The sequence below is a fragment of the Thamnophis elegans genome, chromosome 10 (genome assembly GCF_009769535.1).
Source record: "Thamnophis elegans isolate rThaEle1 chromosome 10, rThaEle1.pri, whole genome shotgun sequence".
Taxonomy (NCBI): Eukaryota; Metazoa; Chordata; class Lepidosauria; order Squamata; family Colubridae; genus Thamnophis; species Thamnophis elegans.
In genome coordinates, this window is record NC_045550.1 from 20,226,369 (window position 1) to 20,251,702 (window position 25,334).

A 25,334-nucleotide genomic window follows, 5' to 3' on the forward strand; every position below is an offset into this window, starting at 1 on the left:
CAGCTAAATAACTTTGGGACAGTCACTCATTCCGACCCCTTAGGGAGGATGCAATGGCAAACCACTTCTGAAAACATGCCAAGAAAACTGCAGGTACTTCTCTCCAGGAGTCAACACTGACTTAAGGGAACAAAAAATAAATAAAGTAAAATAAAATAAAAATAGGACCCAATTATTCTTGATTAATTTTGGAAATCTGTGAGCCTTTGAAAAGTAGATAGAAGACTGTCAATCCTTCTGACACAGCTCTGGCCAATCAAATGAGCTATTGTGGCTTTTATTTATTTTTAAAGTTTCTATACTAAGAAGGGGGCAGGGACAACAAGAAACGGAAAGCGAAAAAAAGGGGGGGAGAGAGAAAAAGTCAGGAAATATGGGAAACTGGGGCTTGTCAGGATAAGCAGAATAGAATTGGCGGAGCAACTCGGGGGCCGGACATGGGATTTGTCCACCCATTTGGCATGAAAAGGGGGAAAATGCTTCCAAGCCACCAGGTACTGAATACGATTCCGCCGCCTGCGGGAGTCCAAAATTTCATGGATTTTGAAATGTTGTTCACCATCAATCAACAGCGGGGTGGGCGGCGGATCAACAGGCGAACGTAAAGACGAAAAGCGAACAGGCTTAATGAGGTTAATGTGAAAAACAGGATAGACTCAGTTGAGGTGTTTAGGCAGCTGTAGACGAATGGAAACAGGATTGATAACCTTGATAATAGGAAATGAGCCAACATACTTAGGCCCCAAATTCTTGGATTTCTGGGGAGTTTGAAGAAATTTGGTGGACAGATAAACCTGATCGCCCACTTTGTAATGAGAAGGCCTAGTCTGTTTCTTATCTGCCTGTTTCTTATGTGCGCGATGCGCAGTGTCCAAAGTTTGAAATGCTAAAGGCCAAACATGCCGAAGGCGATCACTCCACTCAGAGAGAGATGAGACTTGCGGTTGCTCACGAGGAACTTCAGGAATAGGCACAAAATCCTGTCCAGAGACTACCCGGAAAGGGGTGAATCCAGTGCTGCTATGCACAGAATTATTAAAAGCCACCTCTGCATGTGGCAACAAGTCCACCCAATCATCTTGCTGGTAGTTGATGAAACAACGTAAGTACTGTTCTAGAACAGAATTAGTCCTCTCACAAGCCCCATTAGTCTGAGGGTGGTGGGCGGAGCTTAAGCCCTGGACAGAGCCAATCCGCTTGAGAAATTCCCTCCAGAACACGGAGGTGAACTGCACACCCCTATCCAAAATGATGCGGTCAGGCACCCCATGTAAGCGGTAAACGTGAGAAATGAACATTTTTGCAAGAGTCTTAGCAGATGGAATCTTGGGGCAAGGGATGAAGTGGACTTGCTTGGAGAACAAGTCGGTAACCACCCAGATAACGGTGTGCCCCTGGCTCTCAGGGAGTTCGACAATGAAGTCCATAGAGATCTCCCTCCACGGGGCGACAGGGCAAGCCACAGTCTGGAGCAAACCCTGCAGTTTCCCTGGCGGGCGTTTAGCGGCAGCACAAATGGGACAACTGGTGACATAAAGTTCAATGTCCTTTTTTAAAGAAGCCCACCAAAACTGCCGTTTCATGAGATGCAGCGTCTTCACGAAACCAAAATGCCCCGCCATCTGGGAATCATGAGCCTGTTGGAGAACCACCAGACGAAGAGATGCAGGGATGTAAAGTTTTGCCCCAATCCATGGCAAGTCATCCCTCATGGTGCATTCATTTACATGCTGCCGGAACCACTCATCATGAGCGAGGGCGTTCTTGAGATTGGAGAGAAAATCCTGGGACATCTCCACTTTAGAACGCGCCTGTTGTCCAGTAACCACAGGAGCAGCGAGGCTTGACGTGGGAACGACTGGCTGGACCACGCTGAGCTTTGAACAGTTGTACTGAGGAAGCCTGGACAAAGCATCAGCCATGAAGTTATTCCCACCCTGAATGTATTTCACGGTGAAATTAAAGTGATTGAAATGCTGAGCCCAGCGCATCTGCTTAGGGAAAAGTCTCCGAGGAGTTCTCAAAGCTTCTAAATTCTTATGGTCAGTCCACACCTCGAACGGGTGCTTAGCGCCTTCTAGAAAATGGCGCCATGTGGCCAAAGCCCAATGAACAGCAAACGTCTCCTTCTCCCAGATAGCCCAACATCTCTCTGTGTCAGTGAGTTTGTGAGAGGTGTATGTGCAGGGTTGCAAGTTACCTTGATCATTGGCCTGAAGCAACACGGCCCCCACCGCCACATTGCTGGCATCAGCCTGAACCACAAATGGTGCATCCATGTCCGGGTGTTTCAGAACTGGTTCCTCGACAAAAAGTCGTTTTAACTTCTCAAAAGCAGCTTGACATTCCATGGTCCAATCCAATGGCTTGCTAGGTCTGGGTTTCGGCCCACCTTTAGACTTCAATAGGTTAGTAATGGGAAGAGCTATCTTAACAAAAGACGGGATGAACTGGCGATAGAAATTGGCAAAACCCCAAAATTTCTGCAACTGCCTGTGTGTACGAGGGGCCTCCCACTCAGTGACTGCTTTGACCTTAGCGGGGTCCATCTCCACACCCGCGTGGGAGATACGATAGCCTAGGTAGTCCACCTTCTCTTGATGGAATTCACATTTGGACAATTTGGCATAAAGCTCCGTGGTGCGAAGCTTCTTCAGTACCGTACGAACCAGCTTGATGTGTTCCTCACGTGTTTGCGTGTAAATAAGGATATCATCTAAATATATGATAACACCTTTGTAAAGATGGTCATGCAAGACCTCATTAATCAATTGCATGAAAACCGCAGGCACTCCCTGCAGGCCAAATGGCATCACACGGAACTGGAAACAGCCCAGGGGACAGTTGAAAGCTGTTTTCCACTCATCTCCCTCTTTAATACGGACTCTATAGTATGCCTCCTGTAGGTCCAGTTTAGTAAAAATGCGGCCCTTGCCCAGTTGGGCTAGCATGTCCTTCATTAGTGGTAATGGATAGAGGTTCTGGGCAGAGATAGTGTTTAAATTTTTGAAATTAACACATAATCTGAGAGAGCCATCTTTCTTTTCTCTGAATAGCACAGGAGCTGCCACCTTGGGTCTAGCTGGTTCAATGAAACCCCTCTCCAAGTTCTTGTCAATGAATTTCCACATTTCCTTCATCTCCCTAGGAGACATAGAATATATCTGGGGCTTGGGAAGTGCCACTCCAGGTAAAATCTCAATGGTGCAATCAGTGGGTCTGTGTGTGGGGGGGGGGGAGCTTATCAGAAGATTTCTCACTAAAGACTTCTCTCAGGTCCCAATATTCCTTCGGAATTTTCTCTTCCCCTTCGATTCTCTCCTGCCCCCTGGCAGTTCAAAGGGGGGGGGGGGAGAACAAACAATTTACAACATGAAAACACTACCTCATTTAAGAACACAACAGTCATACAATTCGAGTGGGGTTAGAGTCTTTAACCCCAGGCCAGCCGGGACAGCCAGATTTTAAGAGCGACGCGGAAGTCTGGAGGGTGGTGAGGGTCCGAATCTCCACGGGGAGTTCGTTCCAGAGGGTCGGAGCAGCCACCGAGAAGGCTCTCCTCCGGGTAGTCAGTCTACACTGGCTGGCTGATGGAATTCGGAGGAGGCCTAATCTATGTGATCTTATCGGTCTAGTGGAGGTAATTGGCAGTAGGCGGTCTCTCAAGTACCCAGATCCAATACCATGAAGGGCTTTGTAGGTGACAAGTAGCACCTTGAAGCGCACCCGGAGATCAACAGGCAGCCAGTGCAGCTCGCGGAGGGTAGGTGTTATGTGGGTGAAACGAGGTGCATCCACGATCGCTCGCGCGGCCGCATTCTGGACTAGCTGAAGTCGCCGAATACTCTTCAAGGGCAGCCCCATGTAGAGCACATTGCAGTACTCCAGCCTAGAGGTCACAAGGGCACGAGTGACTGTTGTGAGGGCCTCCCGGTTCAGGTAGGGACGCAACTGGTGCACCAGGCGAACCTGGGCAAATGCCCCCCTGGTCACAGCTGACAAATGATGTTCAAAGGTCAGCTGTGGGTCCAGGAGGACTCCCAAGTTGCGAACCCTATCTGAGGGGCGTACAATTTGACCCCCCAGCCTGAGAGATGGAACACTTGGCCAATTCGTGGGAGGGAAGCACAACAGCCACTCGGTCTTATCTGGATTGAGCACAAGCTTGTTAACCCCCATCCAGTCTCTAACAGCCTCAAGACCCTGGCTCGCTATTTCCCTGCTTCAGGGCCATAAATTTCACCTTCCCGCGTTCCTCAATCAGTGGGTCATCAAACCTCCTCTTCATTGCAGCAATAAAGTCATTAAAATTCCTCAGGAGAGGGGAATTGCATTGGTGTAAGCCCACCATCCATTCGGCCGCTTTGTCTTCCAATGAGAGTACTTTCATATCATCCGTTTCTAAATCCGGACCATAAATTTCCATATAGTTCCAAATCTGTATGACAAACAACCCTAATTTTTTGAGATCACCATTATATTTCACTGTTAAGGGAGGGACCAATCGGCGTCGCCTGGCCCCCCCCACTACTCTTTGAGTGGCCCTAGCTGGGGGGGGAGGCTGGTTCTGGGTTTCCTTGCCCCCAACCCCCCTCGGCCTCTTCACCCCCCCTTAACCTATGCATGGAGTACCTTTGTCCAAACTCTTCAGCTTGCTCCCTTTCCATTGCTCTTCCACGGTTTTTGTGTTCGGACATAGCTTCCTCAAGGAGTCGCATGGCATGGAACAATTTGTAATCCTCATCCCCAGCGTCACCCCATTCTGCTGATTTTTTTTTGGTCTCCTTCTCGTGACTCCTGCATCCAATTCCTCCGACTCCTCTTTTTGCCCCACACCCAAAGTCCATCGGGGATGAACAGTAGGCTCTTCCACTCTTAGACCAGCCAGCCTTTCAGTTAAAGATGGTTCTGCTGCCGCCCTTTCAGTTTCCTCTTCATCACTCACATGCAAAGACATTATTTTTCTTCTTGTGAGAACACCCCCCTCGGTAGGTTGTAGCTCCTGGTGGGGTGGAGGTTGAGACTTCACTTAATTGTTAGCCCTTCTTCATTCAAAAAACAGGAAAGAAAACCAAAGGACTCCATTGATAGAAATCAAGTGTACTTTTACTAATTATAAATGAATAGAAGCGAAGTGAAGCGAAGTCTGATTATTTAGGCGTGAAAGCGAATAATATATTGTATAATTCATTCCCCTCCCCTTGGCATCCCATGCACAGTCCAATCATAATTCTCCCAATTTCAGGTGTGAGATAACTTTGAAAGGCATCCCCAGGATGGAATGCTGGTTCCATTGGCCTTGGCAGGAAACACTCCTCCTCCACATGTGCAGTAAGGTGGACAGTTCAAACTCTAGAATCTTCCTCCAGCACAACAATGAGTCCCCTCCCAAATACCATGCCCCCCTCCCCATTTCAATGGCAGCCGAAGCAGCAGCAAAGCGGAGGCTGACAACAGTATTTAGTAGTTTGGAAGGGATACCCATTTACAGGTGCATCGTGGGTGAGGTCATCTGAGGTGCACGCACCACTCCTGATCACTCGGTTCCATCGTCGATACTCTGATAAGCCTATAGAGGATACTGCTAATAGTATTTTTTGTCTTCCAGAATCCTCTCCACTGGTAGGGGGGGGGGCATGTCAGCCCTCAGGCTGCCATCCAGGGGAAACCTGTCCATCACCATGCCTGCTCGGCCGTGCTTACATCCCACTAATACTGCCATGTTGATGTTGCCTCTCTGATGTCGGTTGAGCCTGTAGCTGCAAGTGGCTCATTTACTTGGGTGCAATTGCCTACTTTGATGTAACTCTTTCGCTCGGATGGGGCTAACCAGGAAAGAGGCTATGATGACACTAAGTAGGGGTATGGTTGAGGGTGTTGGTCATGGTGATTGGTGATGGTGGTTGGGTGTCATCTGGGTGGAGTTATGGGTGGAGCTGGGTGGGGTAATGGTATATATATATACCATTACCTTTGTATCATTGTCATTTAGTGCTGGTTATCATGTAGTTTCTTAGCTAGAGATAAAAGTTTTTCACCAAACAAACTGAATCTCTGTTTATATGCAATGTGAATGCCGGAATGTGACAGTATATACTTACAAATAATCCAAGAATCTTAGGTGTCAAAATGTGCACCTGAACCAGCAGTAAAAATATTTGCAACCCACCACTGTTATAAAAAAGGAAGAAAATGTGTCATTAAAGATTTTTTTAAATTGTTTTTTACTATATCCTTATTTTTTTTGTTTCTATTTATCTCTACTTTCTTTCTTTTTTTCTCCTTGCTGGAATCTTCTTTTTTCTTTTCTTTTTATACTTTGTTTAGTTTACATTAGTTTTTACAATTGTAAATAGTAATCTTTAATAAAATTATTTAAAAATGAATAATTCTTAACCTTAAACTTATTATTTTTTCTTTTGGTCAGACTGGAAAACTCACCCAGTGAATTTTCAGACTCACTGTTCTAAAAGTCTCAAATAGCTTTAAGATAGTTAATAGGAAATTTATGAATATGATTTAAAAATGAGGCTTGCAAATTTAGTGCCCTTTAAAAAAAAACTACTATCTTTGTGAGCAAGATGGCTAATCCCTTTATCTGCCCAGACTCAAATCTTTGGAAAAACCACTATTCACTATTCACCAATATACCAGAAATATATAATAGAGACTTGAAATACTTGATTGTAAATGATTTAACAGAAGCTAGAATTGTATTTGCAAAAAATTGGAAAAATGAGAAAATACCAATGCAGGAGGAAACTATTCAAAAAATTATGGAATGTGCGGAAATGAGTAAATTGACATTTGAAATTAGAGAACAAGAAGATGAACAATTTTACAAGGTTTGGGATTTTGTTTTATCAATGGTTAGATAAAAAATCATGGTAATGGAAAAAGTGGGAAAACTTTTTATATGGTAAGAATAATAGAATGATATATGCAATACTATAAGGGTTTAGCACTGTTAAACAGATTAGAACCATGTAATGGAATAATGTTGTATGTATGATTCACTATATAGAATATTTTATTTAAAATGTAGGAATAATAATTGGAGTTGACCTATTGAGGCAAAATGATGTTGTATGTATGGATTCAATATTCAGAATATCTTGTTTAAAATTAAGGAATAATAATTACAGTTGAAAAAATGACATTTAATAATAATGTACTTATGTTTAATGAACAATTTGTGATTTGATATATAATTATAAGTGGTGACCATGTGAAGGATGCAAAAAATCTTGTAACCAAACACACGCTATATGAATTGGAAGAAGGTTGTATGTATTTTATGCTTTTTGTTCCTTTTTGTTTGCTTAAGAACAAAAAAAAATATTTTTAAAAAAGAAAAACCACTATTCTATAGTTTTCTTGCAAAACTCAGTCATCCAAGTTCTTATCCTCTCTTTATTTGGAGTGGTTCCAAGAAGTCAGTCCACTCACCAGTGCTTTGGTCTTTGCTGTAGTCATTGACTTTGCTTTTGTGAATACATCTTCAGTTCAGCTTTCCTACCCAAATGCCCAGAATAGCTTTATTTCCAATTAAGGAATTTTTTCTAGCTGTCTCAGTGAAAAGTTTAGAAATGCATGAGGGAAGAATTGGCATCTATTGGTGACCTCTCAAAAAAAAAAGCAAGAAAGAAATGGACAATAACTTTAAACCACTGGATGCTAATTTATTTTAGTGGTTACAATGAGAATCTTGGATTTTTTAGAAAGTAGTCATTCAGATGCTTAACAATGTAACAGGCACTTTCCTTAAAAGGTTGGCACAAGTGTGGAAACACAGCAAATGGTATGCCAAGGAGCAATCTCTGAGCTACTGCATGATGCCAAGTGCAATTAGTGAAGTAAGCTGCTGAACATATAATTACTAGGGGAGGGGGATTTCTGTTCAGGATGGATTTACAAATTAGTCAGATGGTTAGACTTGTGAGGAGAATGTAGAAAAACATGAATGGGGTATTAACATATGCATTTGCAAAATTAAAAATCAGAGCTTTTAAAAAAATCTGTTGAAGTTTCCCCATTGATTTCATGTGACATTTGCTTCTAAAATATGCATTTAAAAAAAGTGAAGAAGGAGAAGGAGAAAAAAGTTGGTCATAAATATTTAATGATAGGTGTTTGTTGTTTTGTCTTTGTTTTACCCAAGCATTCATTTCTTTTCTTAACTTATTTTTTTTTTGCTAAACAACAGATGGTCCAGCTTGAGCACATATTTGTTTTTATCATTATTTTCAACAAAATTAACTACAACAACGATATCTAAAAAGAAAACCAGTTTGCCAACTCTGCTATATACAATTTCCTAAAGTTTTCTAAAGCTTATTCCCAAGGGTAGAGTGATCAAATATGTCAGTGAAAGTATAGATGTAGGTTAGTTGAGGTTAACCCTTACAACAATAGTAGGATTCAAAAAAAGTTATTACCGGTTCTGTGGGCATGGCTTGGAGGGCATGGTAGCAGAAGGATACTGCAAAATCCCCATTTCCACCCCACCCCAGGGCAAGGATACTGTAAAATCCCCATTCCCTCCCCACCCCACTAACCTGCTTTCCAGCTCCGTTCTCCAGTGCAGGGCAACAGAGGAAGATCCAGCCAATCAGCTGGGACTCCAATCGGTTGCGACTTGGGAGGCAGTGAATAGATGGGGGCGGAGCCAGCCAGAGGTGGTATTGGCCGCTTCTCCGAACTACTCAAAATTTCCACTACCAGTTCGCTAGAACTGGTCAGAACTGGCTGAATACCACCTCTGCCTTAGAGGTAAGCCAAGTCAGGAAACAGACTTTCCTTTTTCACTCTCTACCACTTGTGGTATTTAATTAATGGCTTCTGAAGTTTTTCTACAAGGCCATCTCCATACAGAATACTCAGTTGGTCTGATTTCTTTACCTGAGCATAATATCAGTAAAATCAAAGGAGCTTAGTAATACATAACAGATACACATAGGATTGTAGGGATAGCTTCTGAAGTTTAAACCAGGCATTAATTAAGTGTCTAGTTTTATTTACCTTTAAAGAGAAAAGTGAGCAGTTACCTAGTTTAGTTCTGTCAGAGTATATCATTATGCAACTATTTTGGGAACAGAAACAGCTTATAAGATTATTCTTAGAAAATTGGAGACCTGAGCTTTTGGAGCAGAGCTAGATATTTCCTTATCCAACTCCAGTATTAGTAAACTGATCATAATTAGGTTTGAAAAGGATGACTGTGAAATTTCATGAGTGATTAAATATGTGATTAGCTGATTAATTATATATGTAAATGTGCATGAGTTTAAAAGGTTGTAAAAAATTGATGTGTTTTTAATATTTTGTATTGCTGCTTTAGCGAATGTCACTGTGCATGCCATTTATTAATTTTTTTAAAAAAATACAAATTAATTTTGGATGTAGTCTATAAAGCAGGACTATACAACCAGTATCTAGTTATACTGTAGATATTTCAAGCAATAATGGACTCATAAAGTAGATCTTAAAAATCAAAGTCTTAAAATGGACCTTGGGTGGTTATTGCTAATTTTATTACTTAATCTGTTTTGTTCTTTAATACATATCTTGACCTTTGAAATAGCCAAGTTTTCCCGATTCACCCAGATAAACCTTTGCCCTCTTTTCCCCTCCCACAGACATTTATGATTGTTTCTATACCCAACTGGGATATCAATGAAATCATATATCCTAATTCTTTGGAGCATGCGCATATGCAGCTGTTCCCATCAAGAGTTTTTTTTCTCAAATGGTGGTCACAAAGAATATTTATATAATGTGCCCTTCACCTAATTACAACCACTCACAAATAATTTCTCAAGTTTTCTTTGTTGTTGCTGTCTTGTATATACAATGCTGATATAATACTTCATAAATATTTTTAAATGGACACGTGGAAGATATTAAGGTTTGTAATCGTTATCTCATCAGACATTTATACCAAGAGATAATCTACTCTCTCTACAATAAGGAAAGTGTAGATATTGGCAAATCATAGGCACATACATGTAATATCCAGTGTAATATCCAGGGTCTCCATCATGTCAATCTACAGTTATTATCTCCAGCTGAAATCAATATTAGCTATATCTTTACAACTATATTTTACATGGTCCGCCTATATATTTTATATTTTCATGAAAATATGAATTCTTAGGCACACATTTTCCAAACAGATGCATTTTACTATATACTTTTTTGGAGGTTTGGACAACTATTATATTATAATAATATAATAACTATTATATTATATAATTATATTATATTATAATTATAATATTATATATTATATAATATTATATTATATATAATATTATAATAATATAATAATAATATTATATTATAACATTTGACTTGTCTTTTCAAAGATTAATCATTTTGATTGCATACTGTAAATGTAGAATTAGGTATATATATACCAGGGGTGGGTTTCAAAAAATGTTCGAACCTACTCTGTGGGCGTGGCCTCCTTTGTGGGAGTGGCTTGCTGCCCATGTGACCGGATGGGAGTGGCCTGCCACCCATGTGACCTGGTGGGAGTGGCCAAGATGATGTTATTACTAGATATTACTAATTACTAGATATTATTAATATTACTAGATCATTATTAATGCATAGATAACTGTGGGACATTACACACCCACCCACACCCACAAACTATGACAGTGCTAGGAAAACACCAAAAAAAAAAAAACCCCCCCCCCCCCCCCAAAAAAAAAGACTGCCAATGAAACCAGTTTTTTTTCCCTAAGCCTAAGAACAGGAAAGACAAAGTCACTGGAATAAAAACCATCAAGGCAATGTGGAAAATTATAAAGTTCAGGCACTCACAGAACCATCAACCACCTCAGAATTACCTAAACAAGGAGGGTGAAACACACTGCCTTGCAACAAACCTGGCCTGCCCATAGAAAAGCAGCCACTTTGAGACACATAAACCTGGTCTAAACACTTAAAAGCAACATATTGCATCACAAATAAAACATTTGCAAAAGGAATAACATTTCTTGTAATAAACATTCTATAAACAATAAATAAATAAAAATTCCCTAAACTAATTAAAAACCACCACGTTCAGAGAACACCAAAGGACCCCACAGTCCTCTCCCTCCTTATCTTTTTCTTTTTTGTCCTAACTTTCTCCTCCTCCCCCCCCCAATCCCACTCCCTTCTAGCACTGATGATGTTACCAAACTAGGAGTGCTGGAGAGGAGCTCTCACAGGGCGAAGAACTTCCCGCTACAGGGACAATCTATCTGCAGCCGTAAATGACTGCAAGCAGCAGCTTCAGTCACCTGCTCGCAGCTGACAGTTGCGTTTGGGAGCGGAGGTGGTGGCAGCAGAAGTGGGCACAGACGGGATGTCCCTGCTTGCTGAGTAGAACGAGGCGGCAGGGATGCGTTGTTTCAGGGTGCCCCAAGCGCCGGCTCCTCTGAGTGTAGCCCATTCCCCCTCCCAAGAAGACCGTTTTCTTTTTAAAAACGCCTCTGCAGACAATCTTGAAAACCTGCGAGGGATTCCCCCACCCCATTCCTGATTGCCTGTAGCCTTGGAAGCTTCCGAAACTTCACAGTAAAAGCAATTAAGAACTCTCGCTCGTGAGATTTTCTTTATTGTGCAAACGCTTGCTTTAAGGCTGCAGGCACCCAGGGAGGGGGGCAGGGGGAATCTGCCTATCTGTCCCCTTCCAAAGCAACCTTGCAGGATTTCAAGATCATCCGGAGAGGCGTTTTTTTAAAAGAAAATCCTGAAAAGCCACAAGATTTGGAGAGATGGGAAGCTGGTCTTTTGGGGGGGGGCAATCCCAGAACCGGGAGTGCAGCCCATTCCCCCTCCCAAGAAGACCATTTCTTTTTAAAAACGCCTCTGCAGACGATCTTGAAAACCTGCGAGGGATTCCCCCACCCCATTCCTGATTGCCTGTAGCCTTGGAAGCTTCCAAAACTTCACAGTAAAAGCAATTAAGAACTTCTCTCGCTCGTGAGATTTTCTTTATTGTGCAAACGCTTGCTTTAAGGCTGCAGGCACCCAGGGAGGGGGGCAGGGGAATCTGCCTATCTGTCCCCTTCCAAAGCAACTTTGCAGGATTTCAAGATCATCCGGAGAGGCGTTTTTAAAAAAGAAAAACCCCGCAGGCATCCAGCGACAGGGCTAGGAGCTAGGAACCCGGAAGTTAATTACTTCCGGGTTCACTGACGAACAGGTTCGCAAGAACCGGTGCGAACCGGGAAGAACCCACCCCTGATATATACTGTACAAAACACAAAGAATATATATCTCTATTTAATTCCATTATGCCCCAGATAAAAATTTTGCTTGCAAAGAACACTTTATGTTTACATATATAGAGAAGGACAGAGAGAACGAAAAAATCCAGAATTCTTTTTAAAAAAACTAATAATTGCACATTTTGTTAAATCTAGCTTTTTATCTATCTGATATTATCAAATGGTCAAAACTGAAACTACACTAAGAAATACAAGCAAACACATATGAAAGTGCCAAAGAAATACTCAGTGGCTTGTCATATAAAAATAAGCTGCTTGGCCCATGTTTTCAGAATGAGACATTTTCCTTCAAAATTGGAAACCATTTTCAGTAAGAGGTAGACCATTTGTATGGCTGAGTTCCAACTGAGGTAGAAATTCAAATTAAAGACAGAATTAGGAATGGAACTCACTCGTAACCCACTGTTAACTCAGTAATAGGGAAGGCTTTTTACCACTAGTACTTCCTAAGACCAGTAGGCTTAAAGTTCAAAATATAAACTCTGTCAATTTAAAAAGACAAGCTCAATCTCTGGCAACCTCTTCCTCTCACCCCCAAAACAAAAATATAAACCATCTGAGTAACTAATGTATATAAAAAGAAATGTCTCAGCTACCTCTCGTCCTAGAACGAAAATATGAATGGCCTGCCAGGAGAACGGAGGTTACGGGAGGGGAAGTGGGGTCTACGGGTGCGGGGATGGGCCGGCACATTCCGGTCATTGTTGGGAGAGGCAGGTTTGATGGGAGCTATAGGGCTAGCCATTACCGGGGAAGGAGGGTTCGCTACGTCACAGCGATCCCTCCTTCCGGCCCTATCAGCTCCACTCCAGGACCAGATGGCGAGAGTTGTCAGGGCCCTGGTCTCAGGCTGTTGTTGCTAAATGCCAGGTCTGTGGTTCACAAAGCTCCCCTCGTCCGGGACCTAATATTAGACGAGGGGGCAGACCTGGCATGTATTACTGAGACCTGGCTGGGCCATGAGGGAGGAGTCCCCCTCACTGAAATGTGCCCAGAAGGGTTTTAGGTGCTACATCAGCCACAACAACAGAGAAGGGGTGGGGGAGTGGCAGTCATCATCCGAAGGTCCCTAGTTCCTTGTAGGATCCCTGCTCCGGAGATTGTCAGGTGTGAGTCCCTTCTGGTGAAGTTGGCCCTTGGGGGTCAAATGGGTTTGTTGCTAACGTACCTACCTCCCAACAGCGTTGCAACAACCCTGCCTGTGCTCCTCGAGTCAGTAGCCGAGCTGGTGGTTGAGTTCCCCAGGCTTGTAGTGCTGGGGGATTTCAACCTGCCATTGCTTGGTGAACGCTCTGATGGAGCGCAGGAGTTTATGACTTCCATGACAGCCATGGACTTGACCCAGGTAATTCAGGGTCCGACTCATTCAGTGGGGCACACGCTCGACCTCGTATTTCTCTCAGAGCAGTGGAGACGTGATCTAGATTTGAAGGGCATTAAGATCTTGCCCTTGTCATGGTCAGATCATTTCCTATTGAGGCTCAACTTTCGGAAACCAATCCCCCACTGTAGGGAGGGGGAACGGATTAGGTGGTTCCGCCCCAGGCTCCTGATGGACCCCATGGGATTTCAGATGGCACTTGGGGAGATACCTGACTCTCTGGCCCACAGTCTGGCGGAGTCCTTAGTCACTGCTTGGAATATAGCGGCGGCGGGGGTTCTAAACCGGATTGCGCCTTTACGACCTCTTCGCGGCAGTGGATCCAGGAGGGCTCCTTGGTTTACCGAGGAACTTCGGGAGATGAAGCGCCAAAAGAGAAGCCTGGAGCGACGTTGGAGGGCTAGTAACTCCGAATCCGACCAAACACAATTAAGAGCCTTCATTAGGACTTATCTAGTGGCGATAAAATGTTCGCATTTTTCCGCTCTTATCACATATGCAGAATCTCGCCCAGCTGCCCTGTTTAGGATAGCCCGCTCCCTCTTGAAAGGGAGGGATCCGGATGAACCCTTACAGGGTAGAGCTGAGGAGTTCGTTCAGTTTCTGTTGGATAAAATCACTCGGATCCGGATGGACCTGGACTCCACTTGGACGGTACCAGCTGAGGCGCCGGGGGAAGGTCCTGATGAGATTTTATGGAGCGAGTTTCAACTTGTCGCTCCTGAGGAAGTGGACAAGGCCATGGGAGTGGTGAGTGCCTCCACCTGTTTACTGGACCCGTGTCCCTCCTGGCTGGTCTCGACCAGCAGGGAGGTGACACGTGGCTGGCTCCAGAGGATTGTTAACATCTCTCTTCTGGAGGGATCCTTCCCACATCCTCTAAAGGATGTGGTAGTGAGACCCCCTCCTCAAGAAACCATCCCTGGATCCAGCCATTTTAAACAACTATCGCCCAGTCTCCAACCTCCCGTTCGTAGGGAAGGTTGTTGAGAAGGTGGTGGTCAACTCCGGCGGCCCTTGGATGAAGCAGATTATCTGGATCCCTTTCAGTCGGGTTTCAGGCCTGGTTACGGCACAGAAACTGCTTTGGTCGCCCTGATCGATGATCTCTGGCAGGCCAGGGATAGAGGACATTCCTCTACCTAGTGCTCTCAGCGGCCTTCAATACCATCGACTATGGTATCCTTCTGCGATGGTTACGCGAGGTGGGAGTGGGAGGCACCGTCTTAAAGTGGTTCTCCTCCTACCTCTTGGACAGGTCTCAGTCGGTGTTGGTTGGGGGACAGAGATCGACCCCTAGGTCCCTCAAATATGGGGTGCCACAGGGTTCGGTCCTGTCCCCCCTCCTATTTAACATCTACATGAAGCCGCTGGGTGAGATCATCCGGCGGCACAGGATTAAATATCACCAATATGCGGACAATACCAAATTGTATCTGTCCGTCCTGTGCCAACTCAGCGAAGCAGTGGAAGTGATGTGCCAGTGCCTGGAGGCTGTCAGGGTCTGGATGGGAGTGAACAAGCTTGCACTCAATCCAGACAAGACTGAGTGGCTATTGATGCTGCCTCCCAAGGTTAGTCCAGACATTCCATCTCTTAGCCTGGGGGGTGAAATTATACATCCCTCAGAGAGGGCCCGCAATTTGGGTGTCCTCCTGGACCCACAACTGACGTTAGAGCACCATCTGTCAGCTGTGACCAGGGTGGCTTTTGCCCAGGTTTGCCTGGTGCACCAGTTGCGGCCCTACCTGGACCGGGAGGCACTTCGAATAGTCACTCATGCCCTCGTCACCTCAAGACTGGATTACTGTAACGCGCTCTACATGGGGCTGCCCCTGAAGAGCGTTTGAAGACAACAGCTGGTCCAGAACGCAGCCGTGCAAGCGATATGGGGTGTATCTAGATACACCCATATTACACCTATCCTCCGTGAGCTGCACTGGCTTCCTATTGGCCTCCAGACACGCTTCAAGGTGCTAGTCGTTACTTTTAAAGCCCTTCATGGTTTAGGACCTTGCTACCTGAGAGACCGCCTCCTGCCACTTACCTCCCAATGACCAACAAGATCGAACAGGTTGGGCCTCCTCCGGGTGCCATCAACCAGACAATGCCGGCTGGTGACTCCCTGGGGGAAGGCCTTCTCTGTTGCTGCGCCAGCCCTGTGGAACGAACTACCTGCAGAGATCCGGACCCTTACCACTCTCCCGGCCTTCCGTAAAGCCGTGAAGACCTGGCTGTTCTGGCAGGCCTGGGGCTGTTGATTGATTTCCAGCCCCGCCTAGATGGAATGGGTGATGTGAATTTTAATGCTGTATTTTTTATTTCTTTTTTTAAATTTAAATGTTTCTTGTCTGTTGTGAGCCGCCCAGAGTCCCCTGGGAGTGGGCGGCATACAAATTCTAATAAACTTGAAACTTGAAACTTGTAGTTATCCTGATTCCTATTTCAAATATCAGAAACCATCAGACAGCTGTTATTTCCAAAAACGTTTGAAAAAGGAAGTAGTGGTAATACAAGAAAAGCATCTTCAAATATTACTTTGATAATTTAATAGGCAGCTAGATATATAAATCAAACAAGTGATCAAGATTCTTTAAAGGGAACATTTGATATGGATTGAGTTTTTTCCTGCCTAAAGATAAGGTGTTAAGTGATCTCCTATTGAAAGGGGATAAGTGGCAATGAAACATGAAATGAAAAAAGGACAAGGTTCAAGTTGCACCCGTAGCCTTGTACCCTTGTTTGCAAGCCTTCACTTACTTCAGATACCCAGATACATAATAGTTAGATTTATAGTCCACTTAATTTTCAAGGAAAATTGTAGTTACAAAAGAAGATTGAGTTTTACTGACATATTCCTTGACAGACAGAATTGTTAGGGCACTTACCAAAGAACGATGGCATTGAAAAGTAACACTCATATCATCTGAGTCTTGACAAAAACAAATACTGTGTTTTTTTTCTGATTAAAAGAAACATCTGGAAATACTTTTCATCCCACATATATTTTAATTTGTAGATTTAAATGGTTATATTATTACTGATAAGATTAATTATGATTATCATACTTTAAGGTATGATACTAATAATCATACTTCAGTGACAAAGCATGATAATCATACTTTAGCATCATACTTTAATGTATGCCAATTAATATCATACTTGGATATTAACATGGATTAATTTGGCAAAAAGAAGATATATGTTGGGGCTGCAAAAAACTTAACTTCTTCAGTTCTGGAAGCCGTATTCTATGCATTATTTAAATCTTAACTCCTTACAGAGGTTTATCTTAATTATCCCAATTGACATAAGTCAGTCTTAGAAAATTTTTTAAACTTTGTTAAGTTGTGCCTGGATAACAAGAGTATAAGGCAATCTAAAGAAATGGGCTGCTCTCATTTTACATGGATATATGAAGATGAGAATATCCAGTATGATCAGATTGTTTAATTGGTATACATAAAACAGAATTCTGAGTCTAACTGCTGCTAGCTCAGTAAGTATTAGTAGCTTGTTTTAGTACCACATATATTTAAATTAAAGCTGCCATGGAAATTTACAACAGAAGCATACCATCAAAGCTGCAAGCATAACAAGATATAGTTGATGTATTAGCATAAAATTTCAGACTTTAGAGAGCAACCCAGAGATCCCCTGGAACAAGCATGACATTCTATTTGATGGATGGCCTAAATGGCTCATCTCTACTGTCTCGCAAGGCATCTTGCTTAAGTCTCCAACTTACGTCATTATCTGAGTTTCTATGCCTGGCTCCACTAGGGACCCATCCATGAAGAGTGGTGCTGATGTGAAGCCATATTTATTCCAGGTCCTTCCTTCATCGAAACTCACCCTGAGATTGAAAGAGATAAATGCACATGAAAATGTTTCACTGGAGCCATTTCCAAGGCAATTAAATGTCATTGGCTGATGAGAGGGGGGGGGGAGAGAGGGGGGGAAATCTATGAGATGCAGAAATGTCATAGATTTATTATATTGTGATGTTGCTTATATAGTGTTACCATTTCGTTGTGAAACTTTCTACAATGGTGACCAACAAATAAAAAAATTATGCAGCTTTGATCTTTGATCCAACTTCTTAAAATAACACAGTTCTTTTAAGAAGTTGGAAAAATATTTCCACTGAATAAAGATGCTTTTGACACTGTTCTTTATGAAACTGTTTCGCACCTCATGAACTAATCTATACACTGAAACTTAATCTTTTACACTTCAAAAATGCCCTGATGCAACTCTTTGTTTAAAATGCATTTCAAAATAAATAACTTGAAAATAGGCATAGTAAATATGTATTTTGAAAGAAAATATTTTAAATCATGATTTAAAAGTTCTATATAGTATATTTTTCTCTTAAATTGGTCCTTTAATATCCAAATAAACAGAAGTGGCTGAGTATTAAAAAAAATCCCACCATAGTACTACTTTTGGAACTTTGTGGGTAACAAACCACTTCCTAGTACAATTATTCAAATTAAAGCAATCTTGACAAGTGTTTATCTTGAACTGACCAACTAAGGGGACCCACCATCTTTATAGGTACTTAGTCTCACAATTATATTGATCTATAAAGAAAGTATAACATTCAATCCGCCTTCCTGTAATTAAATTATTCCATGTTATGCTCTCCAGAACAATGAGAAACAAGTGTTGAGCTTGTTTGAGATGTTTTTTTTTAATTTAGACTAAATTAAATCTGTAGCTAACTGTTCACTAGGTTCACTTGTCAGCCCAATTCATCAATTCAGAAAAAAGTCATCACTAGGTAGAATAAAGGCTCTCTTCATCTTTGTGTGAATTTAAAAACCTTAACGGAATCTCCGCCCAGAACCTCTACCCGCTACCCTAATAAAGGACATGCTGGCCCAATTGGGGAAGGGCCGCGTTTCACTAAACTGGATTTGCGGGAGGCATACTATAGAGTCCGTATTAAAGAGGGAGACAAGTGGAAAACGGCTTTCAACTGACCCCTTGGCTGTTTCCAGTTTCATGTGATGCCATTTGGCATGCAGGGGGCGCCTGCGGTTTTTATGCAATTAATTAATGAGGTGTTCCATGACCATCTTTACAAAGGCGTTATCATATATTTGGACGATATCCTTATTTACATGCAAACACGTGAAGAACATGTTAAGCTGGTTCGCACTGTGCTGAAGAAGCTTCGGGCCATGGAGCTTTACGCCAAGTTGTCCAAGTGTGAATTCCATCAAGAGAAAGTTGACTACCTGGGCTATCGTATCTCCCCCGTGGGTGTAGAGATGGACCCCGCTAAAGTTAAAGCAGTCACTGAGTGGGAGGCCCCTTGTATGCGCAGGCAGTTGCAGAAATTTTGGGGGTTTGCCATTTCTATCACCAGTTCATCCCTTCTTTGCTAAGATGGCACTTCCCATAACTAACCTGTTGAAGTCCAAAGGTGGGCCGAAGCCCAAGCCTAGCAAGCCGTTGGATTGGACCATGGAATGTCAGGCTGCCTTTGAAAAGTTAAAACGACTTTTTGCCGAGGAACCGGTCCTCAAGCACCCGGACATGGATGCACCATTTGTGGTTCAAGCTGATGCCAGCGACGTGGCGGTAGGGCCGTGTTGCTTCAGGCCAATGATCAAGGTAACTTGCAACCCTGCGCATACACCTGTCGCAAACTAACTGACACGGAGAGACGTTGGGCTATCTGGGAGAAGGAGGCGTTTGTTGTTCGTTGGGCTTTGGCCATATGGTGCCATTTTCTGGAAGGCGCTAAGCACCCGTTCGAGGTGTGGACTGACCATAAGAATTTAGAAGCTTGAGGACTCCCCAGAAACTTTCTCCTAAGCATATGTGCTGGGCTCAGCATTTCAATTGTTTTAATTTCACCCTGAAATACATTCCGGGTGGGAAGAAATTCATGGCTGATGCTTTATCCAGACTTCCTCAGTACAACTGTTCTAAGCCCAGCGTGGTCCAGCTGGTCATTCCCACATCAAGTCTCGCTGCTCCAGTGGTTACTAGACATCAGGAACATTCTAAAGTGGAGATGTCCCAGGATTTTCTTTCCAATCTCAAGAACGCCCTCACTCATGATGAATGGTTCCAGCAGCATATGACTGAATGCACCATGAGGGATGACTTGCCATGGATTGGAGCGAAACTTTACGTTCCTGCATCTTTTCACCTAGTAGTTCTCAACGGCTCATGATTCCCGGATGGCGGGCCATTTTGGTTTCGTGAAGATGCTGCATCTCGTGAAAAGGCAATTTTGGTGGCCTTCTTTGAAAAAGGACATTGAGCTGTATGTCGCCAGTTGTCCCGTTTGTGCTGCTGCTAAACGCCCGCCAGGGAAACCGCAGGTTTACTCCAGACTATAGCTCGCCCTGTCGCCCCGTGGAAGGAGATCTCAATGGATTTCATGTCGACCTTCCTGAGAGCCAGGGGCACACCGTTATTTGGGTGGTTACCGACTTGTTCTCCAAGCAAGTCCACTTCATCCTTATATCTGCTAAGACTCTCACTAAAAATGTTCATCTCTCACATTTACCGCTTGCATGGGGTGCCTGACCGCATCATTTTGGATAGGGCTGTGCAGTTCATCTCCGTGTTCTGGAGGGAGTTTCTTAAGCGGATTGGCTCCACCCACCACCCTCAGACTAATGGAGCTTGTGAGAGGACTAATTCTGTTCTGGAGCAGTATTTACGTTGTTTCATCAACTACCAGCAGGATGATTGGGTGGACTTGTTGCCACATGCGGAAGTGGCTTATAATAATTCTGTGCATAGCAGCACTGGTTTCACCCCTTTCCGGGTGGTGTCTAGACAGGATTTGTGCCTATTCCTGAGGTTCCTCATGAGCAGCCGCAAGACTAAATTTCATCTGTAGCTAACTGTTCACTAGGTTCACTTGTCAGCCCAATTCATCTATTCAGAAAAAAGTCAATCACTAGGTAGCAATAATCCAATCCAATTTTATTAGTCCATGGAAAGTTATACAAAATAATCCATTTACAATCCAAAAAGCCTAATGAGGGATACATATGACAATCTTACTGAGCTTTCCACATTCTCATTTCCAGCCATGTGTGGCTACATGATGATGAAAAATACTCTATGTTTTCAAAGTCTTGCAAGTAAAAAGGAAATTTTGATTTTTATCAGTTTTGCAGATAATTATGTTATCTCATCTTTCCTCAATTATCTGAAGATTTTTCAAAAATAAGATAGTGGTACAAAGAGATTCTCTCTCTCCCTCCCTCCCTCCCTCTCACCAGCCCTCCTCCTCCTCCCAAATCCCACTCCTTTCTAGAATGATGAGGTTACCTAGTTGGGTCATGAAATATCTGCAAAAATCCAGCCAGTTCTCCTCTTCCTCTCTGCAATCCCCACTCCCTTCTAGCACTGATGATATTACTTAATAGGGTCATGAAACATTTGCAATAAAATTACCAAACTCAGAGAGCACCATGGTTCTGGATAAGTCAGATAGCCCTAAGGCCCGTTGATCCTCATGGATTTACACATCTGAATGGAATCCACAGGATTTCCTGCATAGCTTCCACTTGTAATCACACACACTAATAGGCAACCCCAGTGAAGTAAATAATCACTTTGGATTGTGATCTCTCTCCCCCCCTCCCTCTCCTTTCTCATATAGCCATCCATTTCAGGAGGTGTGATTTTGGGTAGTGTAAACAAGGAAAATTTAAAACAAGGAAATTTAAATGTATTTATAATCTAACAAAAAATCAAGGTTGGGTTTGAACAATTTTCTGTATCAATAATATCTACTTGTTTAGATATCATTGTCATGAATCATCCAAAACATCCCTTAATGGAAAAAAATCATGAAAGTGTGCATTCTTCTCATTTCTTTCTCTCAGTACACTTTATTCTGTGTTAGTTTCTGTTAGTTTTATGTTCTCTTAAAAAAATAAAAATTGTATATAAACAAGAAAGTGTGCATCTCCTTTGAAGCTTAGTTGAATGCTGTTGAGAAGTAAGGTCTGGGTTTTTTTTTTTAAGATACTGAATTATGGTCTTCAACAGAAGATTTTATACTGACAATACAGTCTGATGTAATATTGGTTGATTTTTAGCATTTATGTTTGTTTGAAAACAGGCTTTTGGAACAACAAAAATGCTATGTCAATTACAAATACAAGACACAAGATACAAATAAAATGTTTATAGGGTATGAATCAGTAGTTCAAACACAGAAACAAAAAAAAGTGAAAAAAAAATGATATAATCTCATTTTTTCCTGTAAGAAATCATTTAAATAATAAATGGTTTCTCAACATTTTCTATGCATGCTTCCTCATCAACTTTATTTTAATCCACACATATAATGTTGAGAATATCAACTCTTGAAAGCTAGCCAGTTGACCCCAAATTTTCTTCATTAAAAAATTTCAGGAGCTGCAACATCTACAAGAAGCAAAGCATAGAGAGGGCTGTAAAGCCCTGTAAAGCATTATATAAGTCTAAATGCTATTACTATAACATCAAGTAAATTAATTAAACAGCAGTGCTAATTATATATATTGAAATTCCATTTCATCACCATAGCAAAGATAACCATACTTCAACAAATAAACCAAAGAATGTTTTCTTAGTTAGATATAGGCATGATATGCATTTCTGCCTTATAATGTCTTCTGATGACATGTGCTCATTGTATAATCAATGGAGACTCCAGTCCAGGACCTGGATATTAGTGTCATAAACTCAATATAACGTATTTCTATTTTGAATTTTTTTGTTATTGACGTTTAAAAAATTGTCCTGGGAATCTTTCAAAGGACAGGCTATAATTCAAGTACATAAAAAGTCAAATGCACAAGCAGGATTTTAGTTTGAGAGTTGGGTGACAATGTGTTCTTTGTATTTTGCTTTAGTTAATTTAACATTCAGGTGGATTTCTATGCTTCTCACTTTTTTCAACATTCCCTTGATTCAGAAAGGCTGTTCATAAAAATTGTGATAATAACAGAATGAAATAATAAGATAGCCTTAAGCAAATCATCATCATTGTCCTTCTACTAGTCTACCTTTCTTATAATCAGATGCTGGCATTTAAATAAAATGTCCGTGAGGGTATGGAATGAACATACAAATTATTCCATGTCATAAAAAGGGTGGTTATGAAATGAGTTGAAAAGTTTCCTCTGTCCAATCATTTCTGACTCTAGGGTGTGGTACTCTTCTCTGTTTCTTAGATGAGGGAGCCAGCATTGTACAAAGACATTTTCTGTGATTATGTAGCTAGTATAGCAATACTCCGAAGCACACAGAATGCTGTTACCTTCTCACCAAAGTAGTACCTATTTATCTACTTGCATTTGCATTTTGAACTACTAGGCAAAGAGAAGCTGAGGCAATAATAGGAGATCACCCTGTCTTGTAGCACTCAGATCTAAATCCTTTCAGCTTTCCAGCTAGCAAGTTCAGAGTCTTTAACTGCTGAGCCATCTCACCATTTTACTGCAAAGTAGGGTTTTGTTATAATACTGCTTCTTCTCTAAGTCTATTAAGACATTATAGTATAATCTATTACTTTTTTTAAAAAAAGTCACACTGCTATGATTCTGATGGGCATTTGAAAATGGGATTGCTTGCCATTTTGCTTTCTAGAATAATATACATTTTTTCAGGAATCTTTATCAGACTTTGAGTTAGATCAGGCTAGGATAACAAATATTCTAATATTAATACAACCTTTTTATAGGGTGTAGTAGTGACAGAATCTTGCCATGTGCCTCCTGTGTACCTGTCTTTATCTATAAGAGAGTCAAGGTAATTTTGGAGGATCAAGTCTACAATGTTTTCTCAAATTACATTTCTGCTTTGGACTCAGATTTCATTTAACTTAACCCTGTAGCTCTTCCTCCTGTTCCACAAGGTTACTCCCACAGCCCATTACACTTTTCTAGTTTATTTGCTATTCTAAGCTCTTTGTAACCTCTGAAAAATGTTCAACAAAAGAAGAATCCATTCAAAAGAAACATGGATGCTTCTGAAAAATACACTCCAAAATTATTGTTTTTTATTATTACTATCAGCAGCAAACAAACATTTAGTGATTACTTTTGGATGAGTCAGCAGGAGAATCCTTTATTTAGTAAAGAACATAGTAGAAATGAAAAGAAACTCACCACAGATGTCGTAGAGGCATTGATGTGTGTTTCATGGCCACAAGTGCTCCACCCCAATCAAGGAACCACATTGTATTCTTCCTCAAAGATCTGCAAATGAGAAAGGCATAGCATGAACTTCCAAGAAATGTGAAATAAATATTACAGAAAGACCAGTTTATTGATGAAAAAAATTACCTGTCTCCAGGAATTTCCACCATCGGAAGAAACAAACATGCCAATCTCAGTGTATGACAATTCTGTGCCCACATTACCTAAAGTGCAAGAAGATATATACAAATAAGCTCCTAGGTGGCTTGAAAAGAACAATATGTTTCACCAGCAGAAAAACAATTGAAAAATTGTATCTAAAAATTTCTATTGTGTTAGATTGGAGAATATCGCAAAACCAGGATGGGAAAAATAAAAGGAATGAGTACATATAAAACAAATACATTAAAATGTAGAGCTACCTAACTGAAAGGCATGTCTCATAGATCTATGTTTGCATTGAATAATTCCAGAGTTTATTTGCAACAGGGCTACACTAGTTTTAAAAGGACATGATTAATTTTTGGAACAAAGCACACCTTCAAAACTTGGCTTAATTTCTTTGTTAAACAGACCAACTGTGCCTTTTATTTGGACTTCATTCATTTACAGATTCCTGTTCCATCAAGGATAAAAATGGAATATCCCCAGATCTAGGTAGTCCTAACCCCGCAGAACTTCAGCCTGATTGTATCGGAGACAATTTAGCCCTACCAAAAGTTCAATTGGTCCCTATCTGAACCAGATACTGCAACTGAATGTCAACAGCCTCTCCTGGCTGGCCTAAAGTTGAAACCTATAACTGGGTATCATTAGGTTAATTATACTGAATCACAAACTGATAAATGATCTCACGCAGCAGTTTAATATAGATGTTGCATAAGAAGGAAAATAAGGAAAAAAGAGTCAAGTTGCAATCTCTCCCTGAAACCAATACTGAAATTGGCCTCAGAGGACGGAGGAACTACCATAATAAAATGATCTCTATTCTCAACCCCAAAGTGAGCCCTAAATGATGCATGGTCAATTGTATCAAAATTTGCTAAGAGATCAAAGATCACAAGGATGAGAAACCAAGTCTATCCCGACTCTACCACTGGTAATTTAAAAACATGATCAAGGTGTATCAGATTGAAACTAGTTTAAATAATCTGCTTCCAAATTCTCGTAAAATAAGAAAAAACAAAAAGAACCAAGGAAACCATCTGCAACTCAATTTAAATAAAGTTTCCTAAATTATATCTGATGGAAATCAACTTTAGAAGTTATAACTTCACCATAAGAAAATATGGCTAAATGAAAATTAGCTGCTTCTGCTTTGTTTTATATTAAAAATGAAAGGAAGATAAAGTCAACTCCCAACTTTTATCACTTCAGAGCAGGCAAAATAAATACACACTAATGAAAATGTTAATTGAGCATCTGACATTTAATGTTGGAAAATGAAGAATGAAAACCCAGATGTAGCTTGACGTATTCCTACTAGTGAGTAAA

The 25,334-nt window shown here is 41.6% G+C and overlaps 1 protein-coding gene across 1 annotated transcript in view; it reads right to left on the reverse strand.

Moving 5' to 3' along the window:
- The window catches only part of SORCS3 (sortilin related VPS10 domain containing receptor 3), a 719,817-nt gene that overhangs the window by 87,352 nt on the left and 607,131 nt on the right, over nt 1-25,334 (reverse strand). Inside the window, 4 exon segments of the mRNA XM_032225623.1 lie at nt 17,417-17,524; nt 23,811-23,876; nt 23,878-23,900; nt 23,988-24,064. Coding sequence (XP_032081514.1) covers nt 17,417-17,524; nt 23,811-23,876; nt 23,878-23,900; nt 23,988-24,064 — 274 coding nt within the window.